Raw genomic sequence first — 25,952 nt, 5'->3', positions numbered from 1 at the left:
CCTCCACGAAGGAATGAAAGCCGTCGCTGAGTGGATGAAAAACAGCTGTCTGAATCTGAACTCGGACAAGACGGAGATCCTCATCCTCAGCTCCACCCCCTCGGCCTGGGACGATTCCTGGTGACCAACCGCACGGGAAGCAGCGCTGAAAGCCACGACCACGCACGCAACCTGGGGTTCATCCTCGACTCAACACTCTCCATGACCAAGCAAGTCAACGCCGTCTCGTCCGCCTGCTTCAACACCCTCCGCATGCTCCGCAAGATCAACAGGTAGATCACCACCGAAACAAGAAGAACAGTCACCCAGGCCCTCGTCAGCAGCAGGCTGGACTACGGAAACGCCCTCTACGCAGGAGCCTCGGCCAAACTCCTGAAACGGCTACAACACATACAGAACACCTCTGCACGCTTGATCCTCGACATCCTTCGCCACAGTCACATCACACCCCACCTGAGAGACCTGCACTGGCTTACCGTCAACAAGAGGATCACCTTCAAGCTCCTCACCCACGCACACAAGGCACTCCACAACACCGGACCGGCATACCTCAACAGATGACTCACCTTCTCCACTCCGAACCGTATGTTCAGCTCCGCCGACCTCGCCCTCGCCATCGTCCCCTGCATCCAAAGAGCGACCACCGGCAGCAGATCGTTCTCCCACCTCGCCGCCAAAACCTGGAACACTCTTCCCCATCCTCCTACAGCAGACCAACACAGCAGCTCCACGCATGAGCTACAGAAAGCATTCGGATCTCCCCTGGCAACAAGGGACATTCTAAATAATCCTACAACTCTAAATTAAATTTAAAGCAATATACACAACTAGATTAACCAGATACTATATATGTTCCCTTTCCCCCAACCCCCCCCCAAAAAATAAAGGTAAAAATAACTTTTTAAAAATTCATAAACAAAAGCAGACTTAACATAAAAGACTTACACCCTGTATTTAGCTGGACTCGGGCACTCCTCCTAAGATTAGCTTGTTGGGGAAGCTTGTCTTCCTAACAGGACCCCTGTCTCCAGATTTCAAAACAGAGCTCTTTGCCCGAACCTTGACAACTTTACTTAAGTTTCACCTATGACCCCCTTCAACTTGCACAGCTTTGTTTACAATTTTAAAAACTTTGATAGGCTCCCCAAATTTACTCTGCCCTTTCTTGAGATGGACCGAGGACTTTATCCTGACCATGTCTCCAACTTCTAGTGGAGCAATTTCAACTCACCTCTTGGAATCATACCACTCCTTCTGTTTAACTTGAGTAAGAGTCTTATTCTCTCTCACAATAGACATCAGTTTTGAAACATCTGACTCTGATTTAATCCACTTTGATATTCATCCAGGCCTGAAGGAAGTATTGGCCTTCCTTTGTATCGTGAGTTCAAAAGATGAGACCTTTGTAGAAGAATGGGGCTTCCTCCTATGAAACCAGATCATGCTACTTAAATCCCCACATACATCATGGTTCCCTGCTTTGGCCCACTTAACACATTCACCCACCCCACGGTTCATCCTCTCAACTAAACTATTAGATTGAGAATGGTACAAGGAACTCCTGATATGCCTTACTCGAGAAGCACCAAGAAAGTATTGGAACTCAGCGCTAACAAATTGCTTCCTGTTATCTGACACCAAAACCTCAGGAAACTCTTCTCTCTACCAAGCCTCCCTTAGAAAAAATAATGCTCTTAGCATTGGGCTCTCTCACCAATTTAATTTCAGGCCATTTAGTAGCCTAATCCATGAGAACCAAAACAAACTTGCACCCCAGAGAGAATATCATAAAGTCCCATGCTATCAACTCCAAACTTCACCCATGGACCATGCGGACATTCAATAGACAACAAGGGAGGCGTGGTTACCTTCAGACTTTTGTCAGAGACAACACACATACAACAATTCACTACCACGTCGTCAATTTCTGAATCTCTACCAGGCCACCAAGATGTACCACAAATTCAACGTTTAGTGAGTGTGGAACCTAGGTGTCCCTTGTGAGCCCTCTCGATAATATTACTTCGAAAAACATGTGAAGGAATGAGCTTGTTAGCTCCCAAAAGCAAACCATCTTCCAGAGAGATCTCACTTCCAAAACTGTTGTAAAAGGGGAGACAATACCCTTTCTCTGGGCCAACCCCTCTTTTCTAAGGTGTAAACATCCTTTATCACAATATCATTTTGGAAGGCAGATCTCCACTCATCTTCGGAGCACAAACTCATTTCTGGTATTTCCATAACTGCAACCAAACAGTCTTTGTAATCTTTGTCAATGAGATCAAAACATTTAGTCTCATCATGCTTATTAGCCTCAGCAGAAAACCGGGAAAGAAAATGTGCTCTCCTATTTTTACTACCTGAAATGTATTTCACATCAAATTGGTATTGTTAAGGTTTGGTGACCATCCTCAATATCGTAGGTGTGCAGCACTTGCTCATACCACCTCCCAGAATACTCAAGAGGGGTTTGTGATCAGTATGAAGAAGAAAACGTTTTCCCCAAATATACAGACGAAAAAATCGCCCAAGAACAGGCCAGAAGTTCTTTTTCAATCGCCCAGTATTGTAGTTGAGCGGCTCTCAACACTCTGGAGGCTAACTCAATAGTATTTTTAACACTACCCTCTACCTGCGTTAATGTGGTCCCCAATACTACTTGACCGGCATCCACTGTGATGCAGCAATAGAGGCTGGGATCAAAAGGCTTGAGTACAGTACTTTTCCCCCACAACGACTTAACCAGATCAAAAGCCAAGACACAATAATTGCACCATTCAAATCTCACGCCCTTTTGAAGAAGAATGCTGATGGGTCGTACTATTGTCGCAAAATTGGGAACGAACCTGGAGTAATACTAACTCAAATCCAGCAGTGATTTCCCACTAGTCTTATCCGTGGGTGCAGGAGCATTCACAAAAGCCTCCAGTAAACCTGGTCTGAGACTAACCCCATCTTCTGTAATCATATGTCACAAATACTCCACCTATGTGCAAAAGAATTTACACTTCTGTTCTTGAAATAACTTCAGTACCTTGTGAAGAATGCAATCATGAGACCGTCATCTTCAAGCATAAGGACCCCATTAACTTTCCTGAGAATGCGTTTCATGACTCTCTGAAATACCGATGCCGCCAAAGCTAATCCGAATGGCATATGGCGAAATTGGCAAATACCCAGAGGTGATCCAAAGGCAGTTAGATGGCCAGAATCAGGATGCAGTTCCACCGGATGGTATGCACTAGCCAGGTTGAGTTTGGAGAAAAACGTGGCTCCCTAGGTGGACACAAACAAATCATAACTTTTGGGCAAGTTTTGTGAGTCCTCCCAAATTTCCTTGTTGAGTGACCTCAAATCAACACAGATCCGAAGTTGACCGCACTTTTTGTGAGCAACAACCTAAGAAGAGAGCCACATAAAAGATTCTGTAGGCTCAATGAGCCCTTTCGCAGACAGTCGGAAACTTATTTTTCCAAACTTGTCCTTCGTCAACATTGCTTACAACCAATATTTGTTCCTTGGCACCTGGCTTTGAAATCATCCAGAATAGTTCCAGATGAAACCACCCCATTATGTTCAAACCTTTCACTTTCACATAAATCTTCCCTCTGATTCTTCTTCCCTTGAAACTCATCTCTTCTTCAAAGTAACCCATCAACTGTATCTTGCGACCTTCATAGGACACTGGAGAACGATCAGGTAGAGACAATGGTCGAGAACTATTCCAGGTCTCTTCTAACAACTTCTGTGTGATCATAGTTATCCTGGCACCCGAGTCAACAAGCAGTTTGATGGTCTTGTTTCCTCCATCAGTGTCCACAATGGGATCAACACAAGAGGAGGGATCACCTTCAACAAGACCTTGAGGAGGGACTACAAGCCGTTTTCTTCTTCAACACAATCAGCACCATTTCTGATTACAGAAACAGTCTCAACATCCAACTCTTCATCTGACTCAACAACACACACAACTGTCTTCTTGTACCCTTTCCTTTTTATACATACTCAAGCAAAGTGACCCACTTTCCTACAGTAAATTACACGCTACATTGACAGACGGATACTTGGTTCCTTTGAAATGTGGTGGATTACCGCACCTGAAACACATGTTGGCACAACTGGTGCTCATTGCTTCTGATTTGGTGGGCTTGGAAATACCATTGCCACCATCACGCCCTGATTTTGCTCGAGACTTTGCAAAATTGGTAACTCAGCATTGACCGTATTGAAAACTCTGTTATCCAATTCTTTTAAAGAGACTAACAACATTTCAATGCTCTTGGCAACCTTAATCATTTCATCTAACAATGGGTCACCCATGCTTAAAAGTTTTTGTCTTATGTTCTTAAGTACAGTTTCTCGATATTCACCCATTCCATCACTTTCTTCTTGTGATAGATTAGGTAAATGTCTGAAAACATCCTACCTTCCAATCCCTCCCAAAGAATGTAATAACAAAAATTCTTTCCTGTCTGCACTAAATCCTGAGGCACCTATTGCTTCTAAGTAAGTTTCAAAAGCACTGTGTCATATTTCCCATCTAACTCGTAGTTTTCCTTGGGTTTCTAGGAAGGCAGCTTGCATGGTACACATGTTTTGAGGCGATGACACAATTAAGGGTACAACCAAATAATTACTCAATCTCAGTCAAAATGGTGCTCTCTCTACATGCACTGCTGGGTTGTGTGAAAAACAGCAAAACTAGAGAGAAACGTTTACCAGATTACAAACTGTGGTGTGTTTATAACCGAGTGACACACTTAGGCAACGCTGAACAGTCAGCAAGTGAAACAGAGAATATCAACTTGTGGTGTGTGTATCACTAGAAGTCACACAACAGTTTGTGAAAGAAACAATGTTTGCAGAGCTGATAAAGGAATATATGAGGATTGTTATCCAGGTATGCACATCACCGCATAACTGTACACGGTACACAAGCACTTTGCAATGAATGTCCTTGCGTTGCGAAGACTGGCTTGTTTTCTTCTATCTTCCGTGTTGAGCCATAGAAACAGCACGAAAACTGTGGCAATGAATGTAGGTGAATCCAAAGTATTAAAATGGCTGCTACGTTTGCATGTTGCGGGACGTCTTACGTCAGCCAATTCCTGGATGTGGTGGTGCGCTCTAGTCACGTAGAGCGTGCCCCGGTGCACGTTGGGAGCGTGGGCGGCGGCGCGGAGTTTGCCGCGAGTAAGCTACGGACCGCAGCGTTCCCGGCGCTCGGTCGGAATAAAGAAGCAAGTAAATTAATAAATACGTGTCGGCTCAGTTATTTCCCTACACCCCGATCTCTATAACTGGCGACGAGGCTCGGAGGGCGCAACAGCTGTTTGTTGAGCGGCGCGCGGCCAGGACCACAACCCGCTCCGGAGGAGACCGAGCGCGGCAGAGGCATCAGCTGCACCACGGGGGGCAGTCCACGCAAGGAAGACCATGGACACCGCGTGACAGCGCTAAAACCCCCTGAAACAGGGCCATCAGGCCCATGTGCAAGCAGGCAGCTAAAGAAACAAAATAGGAAAAGAGAAAGGCTGCACAGAAGTCTACTGTGTGAGCTCCTTGGGTCCAGACTAGAGGCAGGCCATCTGGGAAGCAATACCAGAGGACGGGCGATCCTGGCACACGACGCAGGCATGCCCAGGGACCACGCAGTCGGAAGGAGGGAAGAAGACTACACCTTCCACAGAACAGTAAGTGACCGGGGGGGGCGAGGTTGCAGAGCACCACAAGCCCAACAAGCACAGCAGTCCAAGCGCCAGGGAGACCCCACAGACATCACCGCAGCCAACTGCAGGGAGCAGAACACTGGAGGCCCAAAATCAAACCCAAGCAGGGGAGAGGGACCCTTCACCCATGCAAGCAAGCAGGTCCAGGGAGAGACAAGCCCCAGGGAGCCCGCCAGGAGTAGTTACGCAACCAGCCCTACAGCAACGCGAACACGGGCAAAATGTGCGCACAGTCGTCCTCCCTCACCAACCTAGTCCCCTTCTTGCCCAAAGCAGGCGATCCAGCAATGCCATGGGAAGACTGGAAACGGTATTTCCTAAATTACCTCTCGGCGCTAGAAGAAGAAGAAGGGGAAGGGGCCTTCTCCAATTCAAGGAGGAAGAAAATACTGCTACACAACCTAGGCCCGAAGGTATCCGAATGTATGACAATCTAGTGAAGAAGACCAGACCCCCCAACGACACTGACGAGTTCCAACACGCCCTAAAGGACCTAGAGGACCATTACCGCCCAGTAGTATGCACCGCAATAGATAGATGCAACTTCTTCCAAAGGAAACAGAACGGAGGAGAATCGATTGATGAGTACGTGGCTGCGTTACAGAAGTTAGCGGTGACATGCAAATTCGGCGCCCTGCATGATGAACTCATCAGATACCAGATCATAATACACACAACCAACATAGCGATTCAAGAGAAGCTGTGGGTCAACGGCGATGCACCCCTCAAAGAGGTCATAGCACTTGTGAAGAAGGCAGAACTATCCAAGAGATGCGCGGAAGCAGCGAAAAGGGAGAGCATCAACAAGACCCCAGTGTGCAAGATATCTGACCGGAACAAACAGGAAGGGACACAGCAAAAGACTCCGTCAGGAATGAGGTATCAGAAGACATATCCACAGAAATTCACGAAACCACAAAGACAGCAAGGAGAAGGTAGAAGCACTTGCTACAGGTATGGTAGCCAAGCACACGCCAGCAACGACAAGGGATGCCCGGCGTTCAGAGCAAAGTGCTCCTATTGTGGAATAATGGGACACTACGAAAAGGTATGCAGGCGCAAGCTCAGGAGAGCGGAGGTGAAGTACGTTGCCCAAGAACAGGACAGAGGAGAGGAGGACCAGAAAGAAGAAGAGCAAGACGAAGTCTTGTGTATAGACGACCTAGTTCTGGGAATAGACTGCACAAGATCCCGGAAACCGACGCTACAGATGTCGATCGGAAGAGTACAGGTGAACATCGTGGCGGATTTGGGGTCCCCGTACACCATAATTCAACAAACAATATGGGAGAGAGACTTCGGACCCAATGTGGGCGCGCACATTATTCCCAAGGACATACACCCCGTCACATACACATGTGAACCCATACCTATGGTAGGTTACCGCCCACTGATGTTTGAATTCAAAGGCAGAACTGCGGAAGGAAAACTGTACGTTGCGGAAAAAGGACCCTCAGGGCTAGGGTGGATGGATAAAGGAGCTCTGGGGATCCAGCTCAACCCAGGGGGGGGCGACCCAAGTTTTAATGACGGGCACAGCCCAGAGATATGGAGAAAACACATGGAGGAAGGAGTATCCCGAAGTGTTCAAAGGGACAATAGGGCGTCTAACGAAATTCACACATAAGATATGTCTCAAGGCCAGAGCGAAACCAGTAAGTCACAAGGTCCGCAAGATTCCCTACAGAAGCAGAGAGGCGGTGCAAGAAGAACTACAACGCCTGGAACGAAACGGAATCATTGAAGCCATCGAAAGCTCAGAGTGGCTCGCACCATTAGTTGTCGCGCAGAAGCCCAACGGTAAGGTACGCCTGTGTGTGGATCTGAAGGAGCTCAACATTGTCGTGGACAAGTTCCCACTACCCCAGATAAATGAAATGTTGGCAAAGACAAAGGGAGTCAGGTGGTTCTCCACGGTGGATCTCACCTCTCCATACCACCAAATTGCGCTGCATCTATCGTGCACTCACCTGACATCGTTCATTACGCCTTTTGGGTGCTATAAGTTCCTCAGGATGCCGTTCGGATTAGCGTCTGTGGCAGCAGTATTCCAAAAACAGATGCACCGCTTATTCCAAAAAGTAGACGGAGTGCAATACTTCCAGGACGACATCCTCATCATGGGGAAGTCCAAGGAGGACCACGATGCGAAACTTGATACAGTCCTGACCATACTGGCACAAAATGGACTAACCGCTGAGTGGGAGAAATGCAGATTAGGAGTTGGATCAGTGACGTACCTGGGCTACGAGATTAGTGAGAGGGGAATAGAACCTAAATGAGCCAATGTCTCAGCCATCAAGGACACACCCACGCCCAAACAAAAAGAGGATGTCCGCTCCTTTCTTGGGATGGCAGAGTTTTACAGCAAGTTCGTTCCACAATTCGCGTCCAAGACTCACCATTTGAGACAACTCCTGAAGGAGAAGAACACGTTCAGTTGGGCAGAAGCAGAACGATCAGAGTTTTACCTTTTAAAACGAGATATCTGTGCCGCCGTCCCTCTCAAAGGATTTGATCAAACAGCCCTGTCCATCCTAACCACGGACGCCAGCGACAAAGGACTGGGCGCGGTACTGACACAGAGGTCCCTGGAAGGTAAAGTCACCACGATCAGCTTTGCCTCAAGGTCACTAGCGCCCAACGAGGAAAATTTCAGTGTGATAGAAAAGGAAATGTTGGCCGCAGTCTGGGCCATGGAGCGGTTCAGACAGTTCTTATGGGGCTCCAAGTTCCTACTTAGCACGGATCACAAACCACTGGTGAGAGTCCTAACCTCCTGTGGACACGCACACGCGACACCCCGCATAGCTAAAATGACCCTCAGACTACTGGATTATGTGTACGAAGTGGAATATCTTCCCGGCACCAAGAACAAAGTGGCGGATTTCTTAAGCAGGTCAGCAGCGAAGGAACCAGCAGCGGACCAAGAACCATCAGAATGGGAAGACTACATGGTGGCGATCACACAAGACCACAAAGGCGTTATAAGTAAGCAGGAGTGGGAAGAAGCGTACGCCAGCGATGACACACTGGAAGCTGTCAAAAGTTATGTAACACAAGGGTGGCCGGACAAGAAGCAACTAGACAGCAACCTGAGGAAGTTCTGGGAGGTCCGGGAAGAACCATCCATTGTTGACAATCCGGCGTTCCTACTAAGAGGAGACAAGTTAGTTCCCCCACAGACCTTAGTAACTCATCTCTTGACCATCCTACATGAAGGACACCTAGGGATAATGAAGACGAAAGCCAGAACAAAACAGGCATATTGGTGGCAGGCCATGGACATTCAAGTAGAAAAACACGTCAGATTGTGTGAGCAGTGCAACCGAGCAGACAAAGCTCAATTCCTACTACGCCCACCTCTAGGAAAATTTACTTGTCCTTCCAGTCCATGGGAGATGCTTGCGGTGGACATCCTGGGTCCAATTCTGGACACCAATGGCGTACCCAAATATGCCATATTACTGGTGAACAGATACTCCAAGTGGCCGGAGGTAAAAGTATGCGAAGTGGCAGACTGGTGTTATCTTTCCTCACCTCGACATTTCTAAGAGAAGGGATTCCAAAGATAATGACCTGCGACAATGGACCGCAATTTACGTCGGCGAAATGGAACGCCTTCATGGGCCGGAACGGTCTCGAAGTCAAACATACCCCAGTGTACCACCCGGCGGGAAACAGACTAGCAGGAAAGTTCAACAGAGTAATAATGGGTTCATCCAGGCAGCAGTAAGCGCTGGGCACGATTGGGAGAAAGAACTCAAGCGAATGATATGGGCTTACCGTATCACCCCGACAAACACCGGGTACAGCCCATTCAAAATTTTACGAGGACGTGACCCCTTCACGAAGGACAACTTAGCGTGGAAATAACTCGTCATCCAAAGCAAGTGGTCCCCGGCGGTGGTACGTCGCAACATTGATAAGGCACAAGCCATATACACTGAACACTACAACAAACGTCGGAATGTCAAGGAGGCAATCCTAGAAAAGGGCGAGTGGGTAAGAGTGAAACAAGCCGTTCTGAAGAAGAAAGGTGACAGCAAGTTTAGCCCACCGTTACAAGTTGTGGAACGATATGCCAGGTCGGCTCTATTGAGCGATGGGAAGATGTGGTCACAAGATAGGATGGCAAGATGCAACAAAATAATGAAGTGGGAAGACACGGAAGAGATGAGTCTGCCTACTTCAGAAGGAAGCATTGGGTCAGGGAAGGAACAAGCACCGGAGAGAACAACGCAAGGCCTAACTTCTCCCAGCCGAAAGAGCAAAGATCTACATGACTGGGAAGGGGGTGAATGTGCGGAGACAGCCAGTCAATCAACACTACAGAGCCCAAGTGCGTTCCCGAATGGAGAAAGAGAGACAGACGGAAGCACCTGAGGAAGTGCGCCATCCGGCAAGTGACCAATGTGTGGACGTCACCCCGATACCTCGACGGACCAGGTTGGGCAGACTGGTCAAGTTCCCGAAGAAGTTCGAGGACTTTGACATGAAAGCCAAGTAAGACTGTTAAGTACTCATGTGATGCCCACCCCTCCTGTCCTTTCCCATCAGTGCAAAGAGGGGAGATATGTGGTGGTGCGTTCTAGTCACCTAGAGCGTGCCCCCGTGTACGCTGGGAGCGTGGGAGGCGGCGCGGAGTTTGCAGCGAGTAAGCTATGGACCGCAGTGTTCCCGGCGCTCGGTCAGAATAAAGAAGCAAGTTAATCAAAAAATACGTGTCCGCTCAGTTATTTCCCTACGGCCCGATCTCTATACTGGATTGGGTGATCCCAATTGCCTAGGACGTGATGTGGAGCGAGTAACATAGAGTTAATCTCAGCAGAAAACAATAGCCGGCGTGGTTGATGAGCAGAAGTGGTGGTGCATGAGAAAACACAGCGCAAGCACGGATTGAGATGGTTCGTTGCGGGGAGAATTTCGGTTCAGCGAGCAAAAGCAGCGTGCAGGGAACAGCAACCGACAGTAGAATGTAATTATACAATTGCTTTTTTGAAGATACGATGCCAGTAAAAACTTCTCGATCCTCATAAATTGTAAAATTGTACCTTGAGAATGGACGTAATGGCAGTTCTTTGCTTGTTGAGCAGGGTTTCTTGAGAAACAGCGTAACAGAAGTATTTTTAGTAGCTGTAGTGGCAGTAGAGCACGCAGAGGGTTCAACCATGTAGCCAAAATGGTCACCAAATTTTTGTAGTAATGAAGCAAGAAATTGGACACGTTTGAAGAGGTTTTTTTCATGGTTACATAGATGTGGAGCCAGGAAAAACAAAGGCTCCGCGAGACACAGCTCCATGAGACACAGCTCCATGAGACACAGCTCCATGCATGAACTAAAGAAAGCATTCTGATGTACCCTGGTAACAAGGGACATTTAAATAATCCTACAACTCTAAATTAAAGGGGCATACTTACAATTTCACATTAAAGCAATATACACAACTAGATTAAGCAGATACTACAGAGTTATGAGATACCCGTTAGGGAAAACTTACCTGGTATTAAGCTAAAGTTTGGATATATTTAGTTAGGATAGCCTCAGAGTAAATTTGATTAACCTAGTCATGCCTGCTCACTGTAAATTCTTTATGAACCAAGAGATAGTTACAAAAATTTCATTTAAACAAACAGTTTGATTTTTGAACTTTGACGATTTACACATTTTACTATTAACAAAAGCTGGCACCCAAATTGACTAGTAAATATCTTCATCTGAGGAGATGATACAGAAATCTCTAAGTCCAAAGTTTTAGTTAGATCTAGGTTGTTAAAACAACAAAACACAAAAACTGTTTATCATAATGCTTTTCATATCAAAACATTTAGAACTAAATATTGTGGAAATAGATTGGGACGTACATAGACTGATAAAAATTGTTAAATGAATTTCTCACTAAAAGTTTTGAGCTGCTTATATTTCCAACTAAAATGTTGAACTTTCAACCTAGAGTTTACCTCTTTATGTTTGCAACCATGAAAGCTTTAAAACTCAAAAGTAGGACACCAATGGCTAGAATTCCCTGGCAGTTATAATTAAGAAAACAAATTGCTCCGCTTTGTCATGAAAAGCGCTGAAAAAAACACCAGTATTTAGGATAAAGTAAGGAGAGGAAGCCACTGTTTTATGGCCAGGATTAACTGAGATTATTAATTGCCTCAGCGCATAGATTAATGTCTTGTGATCATTTATGAAGGCCAATGAATTCTGGATCCTATTTGACGAATTCTGAAATATTCCGTACAACACTGTTAGTTACTGTGTTTGTTCTGTTTCCTTCTATAGCTTACTTCTGAGTTCAAGCATCGTCTTCAGGATAAGATATGGGAGTTGCTGCAACAGATGGAGAAGGGGCTGAAATCAGCTGACCCAGGCGATGGCACTGTGTACACTGGTTGGGCAGGTGAGCAAATTGCTCAATGGTATGTAATTGGGGTATGGTAGTGCAGCTGTCGTAAAGAGAATACAATCACCCCCCAACATAGAATGAAGTTGAGTTTAAACGAATCACACATTTAATACAACAGAAGTTCTTCAAATGAAAAGGCAACATCTGTTAATTTCACTCCGATTTAATCCTGTTGTTAAATCATCTTTACATAAAAGCTTTGACTTTAAGCCTAAACCTGTCATGGGTTGTTTGGGTTCCCCTCAGAAGAAGACCTAACTTGTCATTTTGAGCTTTACAATTCATATTGGAGATGAAACCTCCATATGAATGCCCTCCATTAAAAGTGGTTCAGCGGGCAAAAGCAGTCATCCAGAATGCTGCCCAAATGATCATCATTGGCTGAGATTAATTCAAGCATTTCTTCTACAACTTTGTTCCCTTGATTCCAAGTTCTGCAGAATAGTGGGTGGTATTTTTCATACCTGCTAAATACTGGCTTAGGTATTTACCTCGTAGCTCAGCTTTTGGCTGGGCATACAACAATTTGATACAGAAACATCCATTAAGAATTGGTGATATTCTGGACTGGCTTGGCCTACGTTTGTCCTGCAAATCCAAGGAACAAATGGTTATTCATACTGTCTTTCTGGGCCCTATTGACATAGAAATTGAGAGCATGCAACTCTGCTAAGATGTTTAGGAAAGAACAAAGCTGGCAGAGCAATGGATTGTTCCAAGTGAAATTGTGGTGCAATGTCCCAAAGCACCATCGTGTCCAGAAAGACAGTGGTGAATGATGGATGAAAAATGGAAAGAAACTTATCTCACCTGTTGAGCGGAGGTGAAAGGATGAGGTAGACCATTTTCAAAGTAAGAAGTCTCAAGGAACAGCTCTACTTAAACAGCTGTGCACAGGCTCAAAGGATGCCTTCATTAAACAAGCATTTGCAATGCGATAGGTCTCGCATTATTAAAGTTAGAGCTATTGGCATTGTAAATGGCAATGCCTTTTATTTATGTTTTTGTTTTTAAAACATAAATAAAAGGCATTGTCATTTACAATGCTAATAGCTTAAACTCTCGCAAAAGTGAGACCTATTGCATTGCAAATGCTTGTTTAAAGGACGCCCCAGACACTACTTCCCCAACCTACAAACCTTCAGCGATAGGACAAAACTGCAAGTATCTTAACAAGTCCATACCTGAATACAGCGTGCTTCAAAGAGCAGCACATGCGCTGGTCAGGATCGACCTAAAAAGTCTCTATTTAAATAGCATTATACAATATGGTTGGGTATACAGGGAAGAGCCGATTCTGCAGCTAGGATGGCTAGAATGTTCAGGCAGTGTTGGATAGTTGTCAGGGGCTATTCATTCGTTGCCTTTTAGAGGATAAAGAACATTCTTTTCTGCTTCTAAAAAATGTAATAGGTGTCAGTTATAAAGGGCTTTTATGTTAAGCGCTACACATGGAACATTGTTTAATGTAATTGATACCTAGTGTTAAGTGGGCCTTTTTTTCAGTGACTTTGTGTGCGTGTGTGTGTATGTATGTGTGCGTGCGTGTTTATGTGTTTGGGTTTGTTTGTGTGTGTTTGTGTGTATGTGTGTGTGTTTGTGTGTGGGTGTGTTTGTGTGTGTGTGTGTGTGTGTGTATATGTATGTATGTGTGTGTGTGTGTGTGTGTGTGTGTTTGTCTTTCTCTGCAGATTATAGGTTCACATCTCTGCTGGGCAGCCTCTGCCTTTCATCCTTTGGTGTCATTCTCCCTCTGACACGTCATTGGTTTCACACGAGGAGTGAATTAATACCACTCAATCTTGAAAATCATTTCAATTGATGACTAATCGTCATGGTTACTTATTTGCTAGGGAATCACTTTAAAATATAATGGCCTAAATCTGCCAAATGATGAGAAATGGCACTGTACCATTAAAAGTACTGCGGTCTTGTTAAGAAATGTTAGTACTGTTAATCAAAAGTATACCAGGCTTCTTGAAACGAGCCGACTGCTGTGCTATGATAGCTTCTTGAACTTAACTGTACCTGTTAAACTGCCTCATATCACGAAGCCCCATCACCTCTCCTCTCACAATGTCAGTGTAGTGCACCTCCATTTTATTAGTACTGATAGCGCAGGACATATTCCTGGGCATGCTTAAAGCACCTCAATTACAAAAATATAGGAAGTAACTTGCCCCTCTCACTCTTAAAGCCAGAATTAAATCGAACCCCTGTGGAGTTTCTTGCTTTCTGCTGTTGCTAATTGAGCAGAAACTACGCTGATCTGCATAAGACTGGGCTCTTCATATAGTGGGATAGAGGCCAAAACTATGGACTGAAATACAGCTCAAAGTAATTTCCAGTGCTGAGTTTAATTCAAGCATTCACACATCACCTTTTCTATTTTCGTCAGCGCGCCTTGTATAACACTAAAGGTATCAAGCTGCTTTTCACTGACGAGGCCGCTGATAAGCCAAAACCGGTCTAGAAGTATTAAAACATATCTAAATACTTATAACAAATATTTAATATATATTTAGAAAACAAAACATGAACATATTTTAAAGTATTCTCACAATCTGTCCATATTCCATGTGGCATCCTGTAGTCCACTTTTAATGTTGTTTTAAGTACTACGTTCATTCTGCGCAACAACAAAAAACAAGCAATGTCTGCCAGTGACGTCAGACCGTTTGCGCAGTGACGCTTGGCCCTGCGCGCTGCCGCTAGCTCCAGGTAATAGGGGCTGTGCACGAGCAGAGGCCCTGTCTCGGCAGCTGTGCAACCGGAGAGGCAGACGGGATCGCTGCTCAGGTGAGTGGTGAACTGGGGGGCGGGGGCGGGGTGGGTAGGTGACATAGGTCTCGCATTATTAAAGTTTGAGCTATTGGTGTTGCATTATTATTAGCAATGCCAATAGCTCAAACTTTAATAATGCGAGACCTGTTGCATTGCAAGTGCTTGTTGGTTGGAGTGGCCTAACCGTGTATATCTGCATTCATAAATAACTACCATTAAAGGTCACCTCTCATTTTATAAACCACTTTTTAAACCATATCTTTTCACTACTGAAGCTCCCAGTCATCTGTGCAATCTCGGTTATCAAGTGCACTAGTGAGGTGATTCTAGCTACGGACAACCTGCTTTATGTGTATTGTTTATAAAACGATGAATTATACAGATTGTGTACCTTTTAGAATTTCGCCTATTTTGTAGATGATATTGCATTGCAAGGCAAATAGCTAATCGACAATTAGTGCTTCTATTGGAATCCTAATATATAAAAGTATTTATGTGTAAACAGAAATATGATTTATGTTCATTGAAACACACAACAATTAATACATGAGAAGCGTTTAATTTTCCCAGCTTTTGAACGTACTTTCAGATTAGACTGGTGTCTGCGGTCTGCACATGGGGGTTGTCGTTCGGTTAAACGATAGCAATCGTAAACCTCCAAATTGAAAGCTTGCCTTTCACACTGACGCTTTATCACTCACTACTTCCATAAACGCTGGTTTCAAGGGTAGGCCATAGAGGACAGTGCTAATTTGAGCCCGTGGTAAATGTGAAAGCAAGGACTAATCTACAGTGCAATTTTCTTAATTACATTAGAGCGGTAAGTGTTGAGTAAATGAATTATCCAAGTGAAGGCACTTAGTATGTAGGTTTTATTTATTATTCCTTTATCATGTGTGTGTGCGCGATAGAGAGAGCCAAGCAAAAGCAGGGGCTGTATGTGTAATCGCGTCCACAGATCACAATCGCCGCACGTGCCCCGGTCTGTCTCCCTTGAGAGGCATCTCAACAACAATAGGTCTCGAGAGTGAGACCTAAAAAGTAAAAACGAAGTTTGAATCCCATTGTCACCTGAAGAATGGAGAGTGAGGAAATCTTTTCAAAAACAGCATCACCCCAGGTTATTTAAACAAAGACTGCTGATCAGGCACAGGCAGAACAGCTGATAAGGCCAACAAAAAACTTTTGCTGTGCTCGCAGCAAAGGCTGAACTGGCCGAAGAAGGTGGAATTGGAGATAACTGAAATTATGTTTTGTAGGTTTGGCACACCTCCTCTTGCTGTTTTTGTTACACGGGTGAACTGCAAAAGCCAGAATTACTCAAGCAGGTAGTGGTTTCCCTGGATTATGGAGGCAGCATTTTTGATTTCTCTCCTGATGTTCCTGGTAACAAGGGTAAAATGGAAAATGAAGAAAGAATTGTGTATGCTCCTGATATTCTTCACCCAGCGTGGGTCAGGCAGTTTTGCTACACAGAGATGTGGGATCTAGCAATAGAAATCCTGATCAATGTGGCTGTTCAGGCAAGATAGCAGCCGCTTGACCTGAGTGAGCGTCTCTCCCTGTTCCACTGGGAAGTATTATGGCTATTTGAGAGTGCGGAGGAAGAACCTGTGTAAGAGGATTGAAGCAGCGGTAGCTACCTTGCAGTTACCTTGCTTGGGGCTTGTTTGGAGGACTGCATAGCGGAAATTCGATGGTGTTTGATCTCCGAGACCAGAAGCCGTGGCTGAGGGCGGCGCGACTCTCCATAACTCTCCTTCGGAGCCGGGCTCACCTATGGCTTGGAGGGTGTGGTCTGTTGCGGATCAGCGGTGTGAGGCTGCGGAGCTCGGCGGTTTGAGAGAGCTAATGCCGCCTCGGAAAAACGGGACGGCTAAAGCATCAGAAACGGCAGAGGGTTCACCCCCAGCTTTGCGAAAGATTATGGCCACTCCTGCGCTGGAGAAGGAAAGAGCCGGTAAAGTTGAAAAAACGGAGAAAGGGGGCCCTCGGACTGCCACTGCAACTGCAACTACAACGGTGAGTCTAAAGAAGGGCTCACTAAAGGGGAAGCCTGGGGACAAAATACATCCCCCTCCCAGTATCAGTACCAGCGATATAGTTACGAACAAGGGGAACGGGACTGCAGCTGCAGGGGGTACAGGACGAGTGAATCCAATTACAGTCCCTGGGATGTTCTCGGGGAAGGCTCCACTCTTGAAAAATCCGCCACAGAATGTCAGAACGCCACCAGCAAGGGGGGGGGGGGGCGTAATCGGGAATGGCAAAAAAAGTTGAAAAGGTGGGGAAAGTGGAGAATGCTATGCTACAGTTGGATTAGGAGCCTCAAAAGATACGGATATGGAAACCCCCAATGTCCAAGACGAGGTCAAAAATGGGATCTCCCATATTGTCATATCTGAACCCCCCGTTATTGTGGACCTTACCCCAGGAGAGAGTGAGGATATTAACTTTCCGCAGAACTCAGAGACCAATGAGATGTATCAAAGTGAAGTACTTAACTTTTTAACTCCCTCTGGAGGGAAACAAGCTTTGGGAGTTATCCAGGATGGTCAGGATTCTCTGGATGGCGATGGTTTCTTTTCTGTAGCAGAAGATTCAGAATCAACAGTGAGCTCTGCCTATCAAGATTATACCTCGGATGAAGAGAGTGGCAGTCCACCTAACACTGGCAATACTTTAAGGAGGGTGACTCCGCGACATACTAAAGGGAAGAAGGTGGCTGCACGGAAACAAACAGCTTCTGAGAGTGAGGGTTCTGAGGCCACAAACAATCTACAATGGGATTATTCTCATGTTACTACTAGCCTTGAAGGGGCAGAGGGTTTGAGCACACAGGAAGAACCAGCAGGGGGCCCCATAGGGGAGCCGGACTCATCCCCCCAAATTCTCTGATATATGCAATGTTGAAATCCATTCAGAGCGAAGCTCGGCAAGAACATAAGAGGGCCCAACTGGCGACTATGAAAATACAGGGGGCCATTCGAAAGAACACAAAAGCTTGTTCTGAGGTTATTGCAAGGACTGCAGCCCTTGAAGAAAGGATTGTTGGGCTAGAGGCCGGGCTACAAGGGGCAGAAAGTAAAACTACGGCCAATGATGAAAAGTTTAATGATATAATGTGGAAGTTGGAAGAATCCGAAAATTGGGCGTGCAGAAATAACCTGCGATTGTTAGGAATTGAAGAGAAGGCCGAAGGGCAGGATATAAGAGGATTTGTGGTCAAGCTGTTTAAAGTGGCATTTCCTGAACTCTCACACTGGTGCTGGGAATCGGAGATCCAAAGAGTGCACCGATTCCCGTTTACACCTAAAAAGAACCCAGATCCTGAAGCTAAGCCGCGAGCGATATTGATATTTTTTGGCAATTTCTTGCTGCGGCAGGCCATCTTTGAGAAAGCTCGCCCTGATGCGAAAAGATCTGCAGAGGGACATTCATTATTTGTACGGCCCGATTTTTGCCACTCACTGATTTCTCCCTTCCAAAAGAAGGGATGTGAGGTTTATTTATTAAATCCCGCACGATTAAAAGTCATCCACCGTGGCAAGATTCGGGTATTTTCTTCAGAAATACAAGCCGGGGACTACCTGAAAGAACTTCCTGACGGTCAATAGACTTGCTGCTTTATAAACTCTGGATGTACCCTCTTAATGGCTACCGACATTGGTATATTGCAGTGGTGGCATTTATATCTTTTTTTCTCTTATCTTCCTGGTATTTGTCAATCCTTTATGATTGCTCATTTATATATTCTTCACTCTTAAGTTGGATGCGCTGTGGACAGGGAGCGACCACGGGCAGTTAGGGAAGCGAGAGGCATCACATGGGTCTAAGGACCCCTATTGCCTGTTTTGTGAGGGGGGAGCTGCCGGGTTGGGGGGGGGGGGCAGTGATTGGGGAGGGGGAACTTCGCGAGGGGTGGACAGGGGGGTTGTTGGAGAAAGAGGAATCTGGCTAAATATGAGTTTGTTTATGGGAAGGTCAAATCCGAGAAATGTTTTCCTAGGGGAATGGCTAATATTCGAATAGTATCGGTCAATATTTGTGGGCTTAATGACCCAAATAAACGTCGCCGGATCAGAGAGGACCTTCGTTTCTTGCGGGCAGATGTACTCTGCCTACAAGAAACGCACATCGAGGCCAGTCGGCATACATTTTTGGAGTTTGAGGGGTTCCAGTTAGTATCCTGGACTAAATTGGAAGCTAAGACCAAGGGAGTCGCCATTCTAGCAAAACGGGCAGGGTGAATATTGTTCGCTCTACAGCAGACCTGTATGGTCGCTGGGTCATTGTTCATGGTATATTTTTAAATTTGGAACTCACTTTATGTTCAATATATGGCCCTGTACTAGACGACCCTGAAGTATATAGATGGCTGAATCTTGAACTAGTAGGGTGGCCTGCCCCTTTGGTAGTTTGTGGGGATCTAAATATAACTATTGATAGTGATCTGATGAATCAACCTGGGGCAATATATGTGGGTCAGAAACCGAAGGTTTATAAGGCTTTACGGTATATGATGGATTTACATGGTTTGATAGATGCTTGGGCATTTTTTAGACCTAAAGACTCTGAATTTACTCATTTTTCTGCACCTCATAACATTTTCTCCAGATTAGACTATTTTCTCATATCTTCAGCTCTGGCCTCTAAATGTAACATCACAAGATATCCTAGAGTGATGTCAGATCACAATCCGCTTCTGTTGGAAATTAATGTTCAATTGAGGGAGGGCAAACCGGATTTATGGACATTTAACCGGGGATTGCTTAGAGATAGTTTATATCTAGAGTCTATGGTGGTTTGGATCACAAGATTTTTAGAAGAAAATATGGGCAGCTCCGGGATACAAAACGTCTGGGATACGCTTAAGGCTGGGATAAGGGGTGAGACTACCCGTTTTGGATGGGAACATAAAAAAAAGTGAAAAGGAAATTAGTGGCGCTATATGGAGAACTCGAACAGGCAGAGCTTAATTTAGCCTGGGTGCTTTCCCGGACCGAGGATAGCGATGCTGCCCAGACACAAGTTATTTTGGTGAAAGCTGCTATTATAGAAATCTCACAAACTAAGGCTGCAAGTAAATATATAGCTTGGAGGTCTAAGATGTTCGAAAATAGTGAAAGAGCGGGATATTTACTGGCAATTAGAACTAGAGAGAGAGACACGACCACACATATTAAAAATATTCTCGACCCCGATGTGGGTTTAGTCTCGGAAGAAGGGGCTATTGCTCTTGCCTTCCAAAAATTTTATCAAAAACTGTATAAAGAGGATATCAGGGAAAGTGAGGCAATACAATTAGAAATTCAAGAGTATCTTAATGACATCGAAGTCGATACTTTATCTTCCGAGGAAAGGGACCTGTTAGATACTGATATCACAATGGATGAAATTTTGGTTGCTATTGATTCCCTTCCGGCTGGTAAGGCCGTCGGCCCGGATTTTTTGCCTGGAGAGTTTTATAAATGTTTCCGATCTCAGTTGGCTCCAGTGATGATGGATATGTTTGGCAAGATTCAGAATGGGGATACACCTCTGGAATCCTGGAGAAGAGCCAGAATAGTTACATTTCTGAAGAAAGGCAAAGAACCGTCAGACACCGGGTCCTACCGACCTATAACCTTGATAAATAGTGATATAAAGATCTACACAAAGATATTGGCAAATCGGCTTTCGGGGGTTATTAAAAAGTTAGTTGTCCCACAACAGCACAGGTTTGTTCCCGGACGGGAAACGATAGATCACATACGCCGTACAATTGCACTGTTTGATTTTACTATGGTTTCAGGGGACCCTATGGCTTTAATTCTGCTGGACGCGGAGAAAGCTTTCTATAGGGTCTCCTGGCCTTTTTTATGGGCTACTTTAAGGCATTATGGGCTGGGGGACAGATTTATTGGTGCTATAAGAAGTATGTACAAACAGCCTATAGCTCAAATTTCTGTAATGGGGATCCAGACCGGTACAATTAATATTCTGAGAGGTACAAGGCAGGGCTGCCCCTGCTCCCCCTTATTATTTGCACTTTATATGGACCCGTTAATGAGAAAACTTTTTTTTGATAATTTGATTAGTCCAATTCAAACCAAGGGGGGAGTGACTAAAGTTTTAGGCTATGCCGATGACCTTGCTATTCTGACAGATTCCCCGCAGGTGGCCCTACAAGAAATCCAGACCATTACAACTCAGTTTGGTTCGATCTCCGGGTAGTATCTAAATGAGGCCAAAACTCAAATTATTCATAATGATAAAATAAGCTTAGCCGACTCGCGGGTAGTGCACCATGCTAAATATCTGGGGATCGAAATCTGTGCTAATCCAGATGAGATAATCCCGATCAATCTGTCTCCTCTGATAGGTAACCTCAAAGTTGATGCCTGCCGGATCAATAATCTTCAATTAACTTTGATGGGTCGATGTAATGTGGTTAAGATGTTATTTTTACCTAAAATTCTATAATATTTAAGAGCCATTCCTTTGTTTTTTGAGCAAATTTGGTTTACAAAATTGGATCGGGTCATCTCCTGGCTCTTATGGGCAGGGAAACGGCCTAGGCGTGCCATGAAATATATGACATTGCCCGGGGAGAGAGGGGGATGGTCCGTGCCCAATTTTCAATTATACTATTGGGCAATAACTGAGGAATATTGCTGTATTATTAAATGTTCAGGACCAAGAAGGCTCGGACATTTCAATCTATCATTTAATTTTTGGCGAAGAGTCCCGGGGGCTGTTGTTTAGACACATAGATTATGCTTATTTTAAACGGGTTAAGTTTAAGGCATTATGGGTTGGGGGACAGATTTATTGGTGCTATAAGAAGTATGTACAAACAGCCTATAGCTCAAATTTCTGTAATGGGGATCCAGACCGGTACAATTAATATTCTGAGAGGTACAAGGCAGGGCTGCCCCTGCTCCCCCTTATTATTTGCACTTTATATGGACCCGTTAATGAGAAAACTTTTTTTTGATAATTTGATTAGTCCAATTCAAACCAAGGGGGGAGTGACTAAAGTTTTAGGCTATGCCGATGACCTTGCTATTCTGACAGATTCCCCGCAGGTGGCCCTACAAGAAATCCAGACCATTACAACTCAGTTTGGTTCGATCTCCGGGTAGTATCTAAATGAGGCCAAAACTCAAATTATTCATAATGATAAAATAAGCTTAGCCGACTCGCGGGTAGTGCACCATGCTAAATATCTGGGGATCGAAATCTGTGCTAATCCAGATGAGATAATCCCGATCAATCTGTCTCCTCTGATAGGTAAACTCAAAGTTGATGCCTGCCGGATCAATAATCTTCAATTAACTTTGATGGGTCGATGTAATGTGGTTAAGATGTTATTTTTACCTAAAATTCTATAATATTTAAGAGCCATTCCTTTGTTTTTTGAGCAAATTTGGTTTACAAAATTGGATCGGGTCATCTCCTGGCTCTTATGGGCAGGGAAACGGCCTAGGCGTGCCATGAAATATATGACATTGCCCGGGGAGAGAGGGGGATGGTCCGTGCCCAATTTTCAATTATACTATTGGGCAATAACTGAGGAATATTGCTGTATTATTAAATGTTCAGGACCAAGAAGGCTCGGACATTTCAATCTATCATTTAATTTTTGGCGAAGAGTCCCGGGGGCTGTTGTTTAGACACATAGATTATGCTTATTTTAAACGGGTTAAGTTTAAGGTATTATGGGGGGCCTTTAAAGTTTGGTCTAAGATCCGGAAACTATGTAATATTAGTAGGATTCATGTATACTCACCCTTTGTAGGGAATAATCTACTTCCTGGAATTTTTCAAGATGGATATTTTAGAGATTGGTTGGCGCAAGGGGTTGTTGTAATAGGAGACATAGTGTCTGAATCTGGGCTATTGACTTTCGAAGAAATAAAACAGAAGTTCGGGATTAGTAACAGACACTTCTTCAAATTTTTACAAATTCGTGATTTCTTCTTTAGAAAAACACTTAGCTGGAACCGAATCCCTTTGCTAGATGCAATTAAGGGGGACAGTCAAATATATCTAAGATCGATATATTATTGAATGAAGGGCGGAGTGATGATTTAATCAAACATTTTACTCGCTGGCAGACTGGACTAGACACGGCACAAGAGACATGTGAAGAATCCTTAGCTATAGCCAAACGGCCACTATGTCAGCAAACCTACAGGTTCAGTGTTTCAAGAAATGGTGTAATCTTTATATAACCCCTCATCGTATACAACAGTGGGGAGGCACAACAGGGGTAAACTGTCCACGTTGTGGAGAATACGCAGTTGATAGTATACATATGTTTGCAAGCTGCCCCTGTCTTACTCCTCTTTTAAAAAAGAATGACCAATACTTGGAACAAATATTTAAATGTAGGATACTCTTGACGCCACAGGTTATAATGTTAGGGGTAGCGGATCAGAATTTGATCGAGTCAGAATGTAAATTATTTATTGCTATAGCTATCTTTCGGTTATCAATCGCCACTGTCTGGTTGGATCCTACTCCCCCAAATGTATATGAATGGTTGGGCAAATTTGTCAATATGTGTAGATGGGAAATGTCGGTATTTAAGAGAAGAGGAAGTAGAGCTCAGAGGGAGGGAGAACTAATTTGGAAACCCCTAAATGATTGGATGATTCTTGGAAGTTAGGGCCCAAAAATGGAGAAATCGACAGATGGTTGAAAATGATCTAGCGCCCTCGTTTTTGACCTTCCTTTTTTTTTTTTTCTTCTCTCCTTTTTTTTCCTCTCATTTTTGCTTACTTCATGAAGTGTCTTTTTCTTCCTTTTCTGTATATATTTCTCCCTCCCTCTCTATCTCCCCGCGATCTTCCTTGGGTGGAAGGGGGGGTTGGATGGAAACATTTAAAATAAAAGACAGGTTTTATATCATGAACTAGCATTTCTGCACCTGACTGCCTGGTTGATTCAGACCTAAAGTATGAATTTCTTCATTTTCAGGAGGCAGTAGGCAAACTCTTTGGGAAGCCAAAGTACCATCCATGTTAAAGACAACATCTCTGAAATGGAAATTATTCTGTTTTTGGTATCATCTAAGAAAATTGACCCACTAAAAATACACCCACATGATAAATTATCTTACCTCCTACACCTGGCAGACTCTGGCTTACAATTTGCTTCAATTAGGGTACATCGATCAACTATACGTAGGTACTACTCCATCTTTATTCTCAGTTAGAGTGGTTAAAGAATTTATGAGAGGACTATTTTGAGCCTTCTCTCCCTTAGAGAAAAACTCCCATATTGGGAACTAAGTACAGTGACTCAAATAATCCTTTGAGCCCGATTTTGCTCCCATTGCTGCTGCTGAAGTTCCGGAGGTCCAGGGGGATTTCACTGCCCAGCCTGCCTTGCAGGATTGCCACATAGCCAGAAAGCGCCAGGAGGCGCTTAAAACCAGGTCACGGGCTCCCACAGCGCGGGTCCCGCTTCTGCTCCCATTGCTGCTGCTGAATTTCCGGAGGTCCAGGGGGACTTCACTGCCCAGCCTGCCTTGCCGGATTGCCACGTAGCCAGAAAGCGCCGGGAGGCGCTTAAAACCGGTGCGCGACTCCCGCTTTTCCTCCCATTGCTGCTGCTCAATTTTCGAAGGTCCAGGGGGACTTCACTGCCCAGCCTGCCTTGCCGGATTGCCCTATAGCCAGAAAGCGTGAGGAGGCACTTAAAACCGGGTTGCGGACTCCCGCAGCACAGGCGCCCGGGCGAAGCCCGGACCAAGGGCTGGCCGGCCCGTCTGCGCCCGTCCAAACCAGGAAGAGGCAGGGCAGGGCCAACCCTTTTCATTTGACCCATGGGGCAAAACTCTGAAGACTTTTAAAGTACTGTGCTGTTTAAGGGACACAAACCACTTTTGTCTTGCTGTTAGTTCTATCCCTTTAGGAGCTTTGAAGTCGTATAAAGATACCACCAGTGCATTAAGGTTTCAAAGTTTAGCATCTTTCATTTCCCATAAGTACCCTAACTTGTGATCCTGTTGTATATCTAACATATCCATTTGGGTATAATGGGTAAAAGGAAAACTATGGAGGCACAAGGGGGACAAGTGGTCTTCCTGGTGGGGCAGGTATAGGGAAAAAGGCGAGGAAAATAACAAAGATAGCAAATGATACTAGCAACTGTGTTATGAATAGAATTGACAACCTAATCACAGAATGTGAAGGGTTATTACGATATGATTTCCCAGTTCCCCTTGACCCTGCTAACTCCTTACCTGCAAGAAAAACAACTCCCTTGCGTCCAACCACTGTCTCGCCAATGTTTCAGAAAACTTATCGCAAGGCTATAGCAGCTAACCTGGAGAACACACAATGGGGCTCTGATTCACAGCCAACGACTGATACTCCACCCCGATTGCCCATTTCTCCTGTCCAGGACTCTATATTCTATATTGAGCCCTCAATTATTTGTATAAATTGATTTGCAGTTTTGGCCAGGGAGCCTTATTCCTGTGAGGATGCCCAATCTCTACGTCCCATCACAACCACAGAGAAGAATTTAATTGAGTTAGATGCCACCAGTTCCTCTTTAATGCAGACCCTTGGGTCTTTGAAGGCAATGACTGAAGAGCTTGTGGCCACTGTAAAACTGCTAGCTCCTAACAATACATCACTTACATTAGTTTCTCCTGTACCATCAAACTCACACCAGGTATCAATGCCAGGAAACCAGATAGATAGCACCCAGTTATCAGCTCCCACAGTTCCATCTGGACAAGCCTCTATGATTTTGCCAGCTAAGCTGGAAGGTCCTCCTGGAATCCTCCCCCCCCAATATTCTGGAAAATCAACTGTATTCTAAAGTTACTGCAAATCGTAGAAGGCCAAATGATGTCCTGTCTGTTTCATTCCTGGGCAGAAATGTACCCTCACAACAGAGTAAACAACTTCCCTGCAACCCAGCACACGCACAGACAGTTTTTATGATCAATGTACCTAAGATTAGTTCAAGAGGCAGGTATGAGAATGAGAACTATAATAAACAACACATTTTAATGGAGGGT

General features: G+C 44.8%; 1 protein-coding gene across 3 annotated transcripts in view; it reads left to right on the top strand.

Annotated features, from left to right (window-relative positions):
* The window catches only part of LANCL1 (LanC like glutathione S-transferase 1), a 531,190-nt gene that overhangs the window by 92,702 nt on the left and 412,536 nt on the right, over positions 1 to 25,952 (top strand). For all 3 annotated transcript variants that reach the window (XM_078680579.1, XM_078680580.1, XM_078680581.1), the window contains exon 3: positions 12,019 to 12,136. In XM_078680579.1, the coding sequence (XP_078536705.1) occupies positions 12,019 to 12,136 (118 nt within the window). The remainder of the gene's footprint in view (positions 1 to 12,018; positions 12,137 to 25,952) is intronic.

The sequence above is a fragment of the Lissotriton helveticus genome, chromosome 3_1, assembly GCF_964261635.1.
Source record: "Lissotriton helveticus chromosome 3_1, aLisHel1.1, whole genome shotgun sequence".
NCBI lineage: Eukaryota > Metazoa > Chordata > Amphibia > Caudata > Salamandridae > Lissotriton > Lissotriton helveticus.
This window is presented reverse-complemented; position numbering and strand designations above follow the sequence as displayed.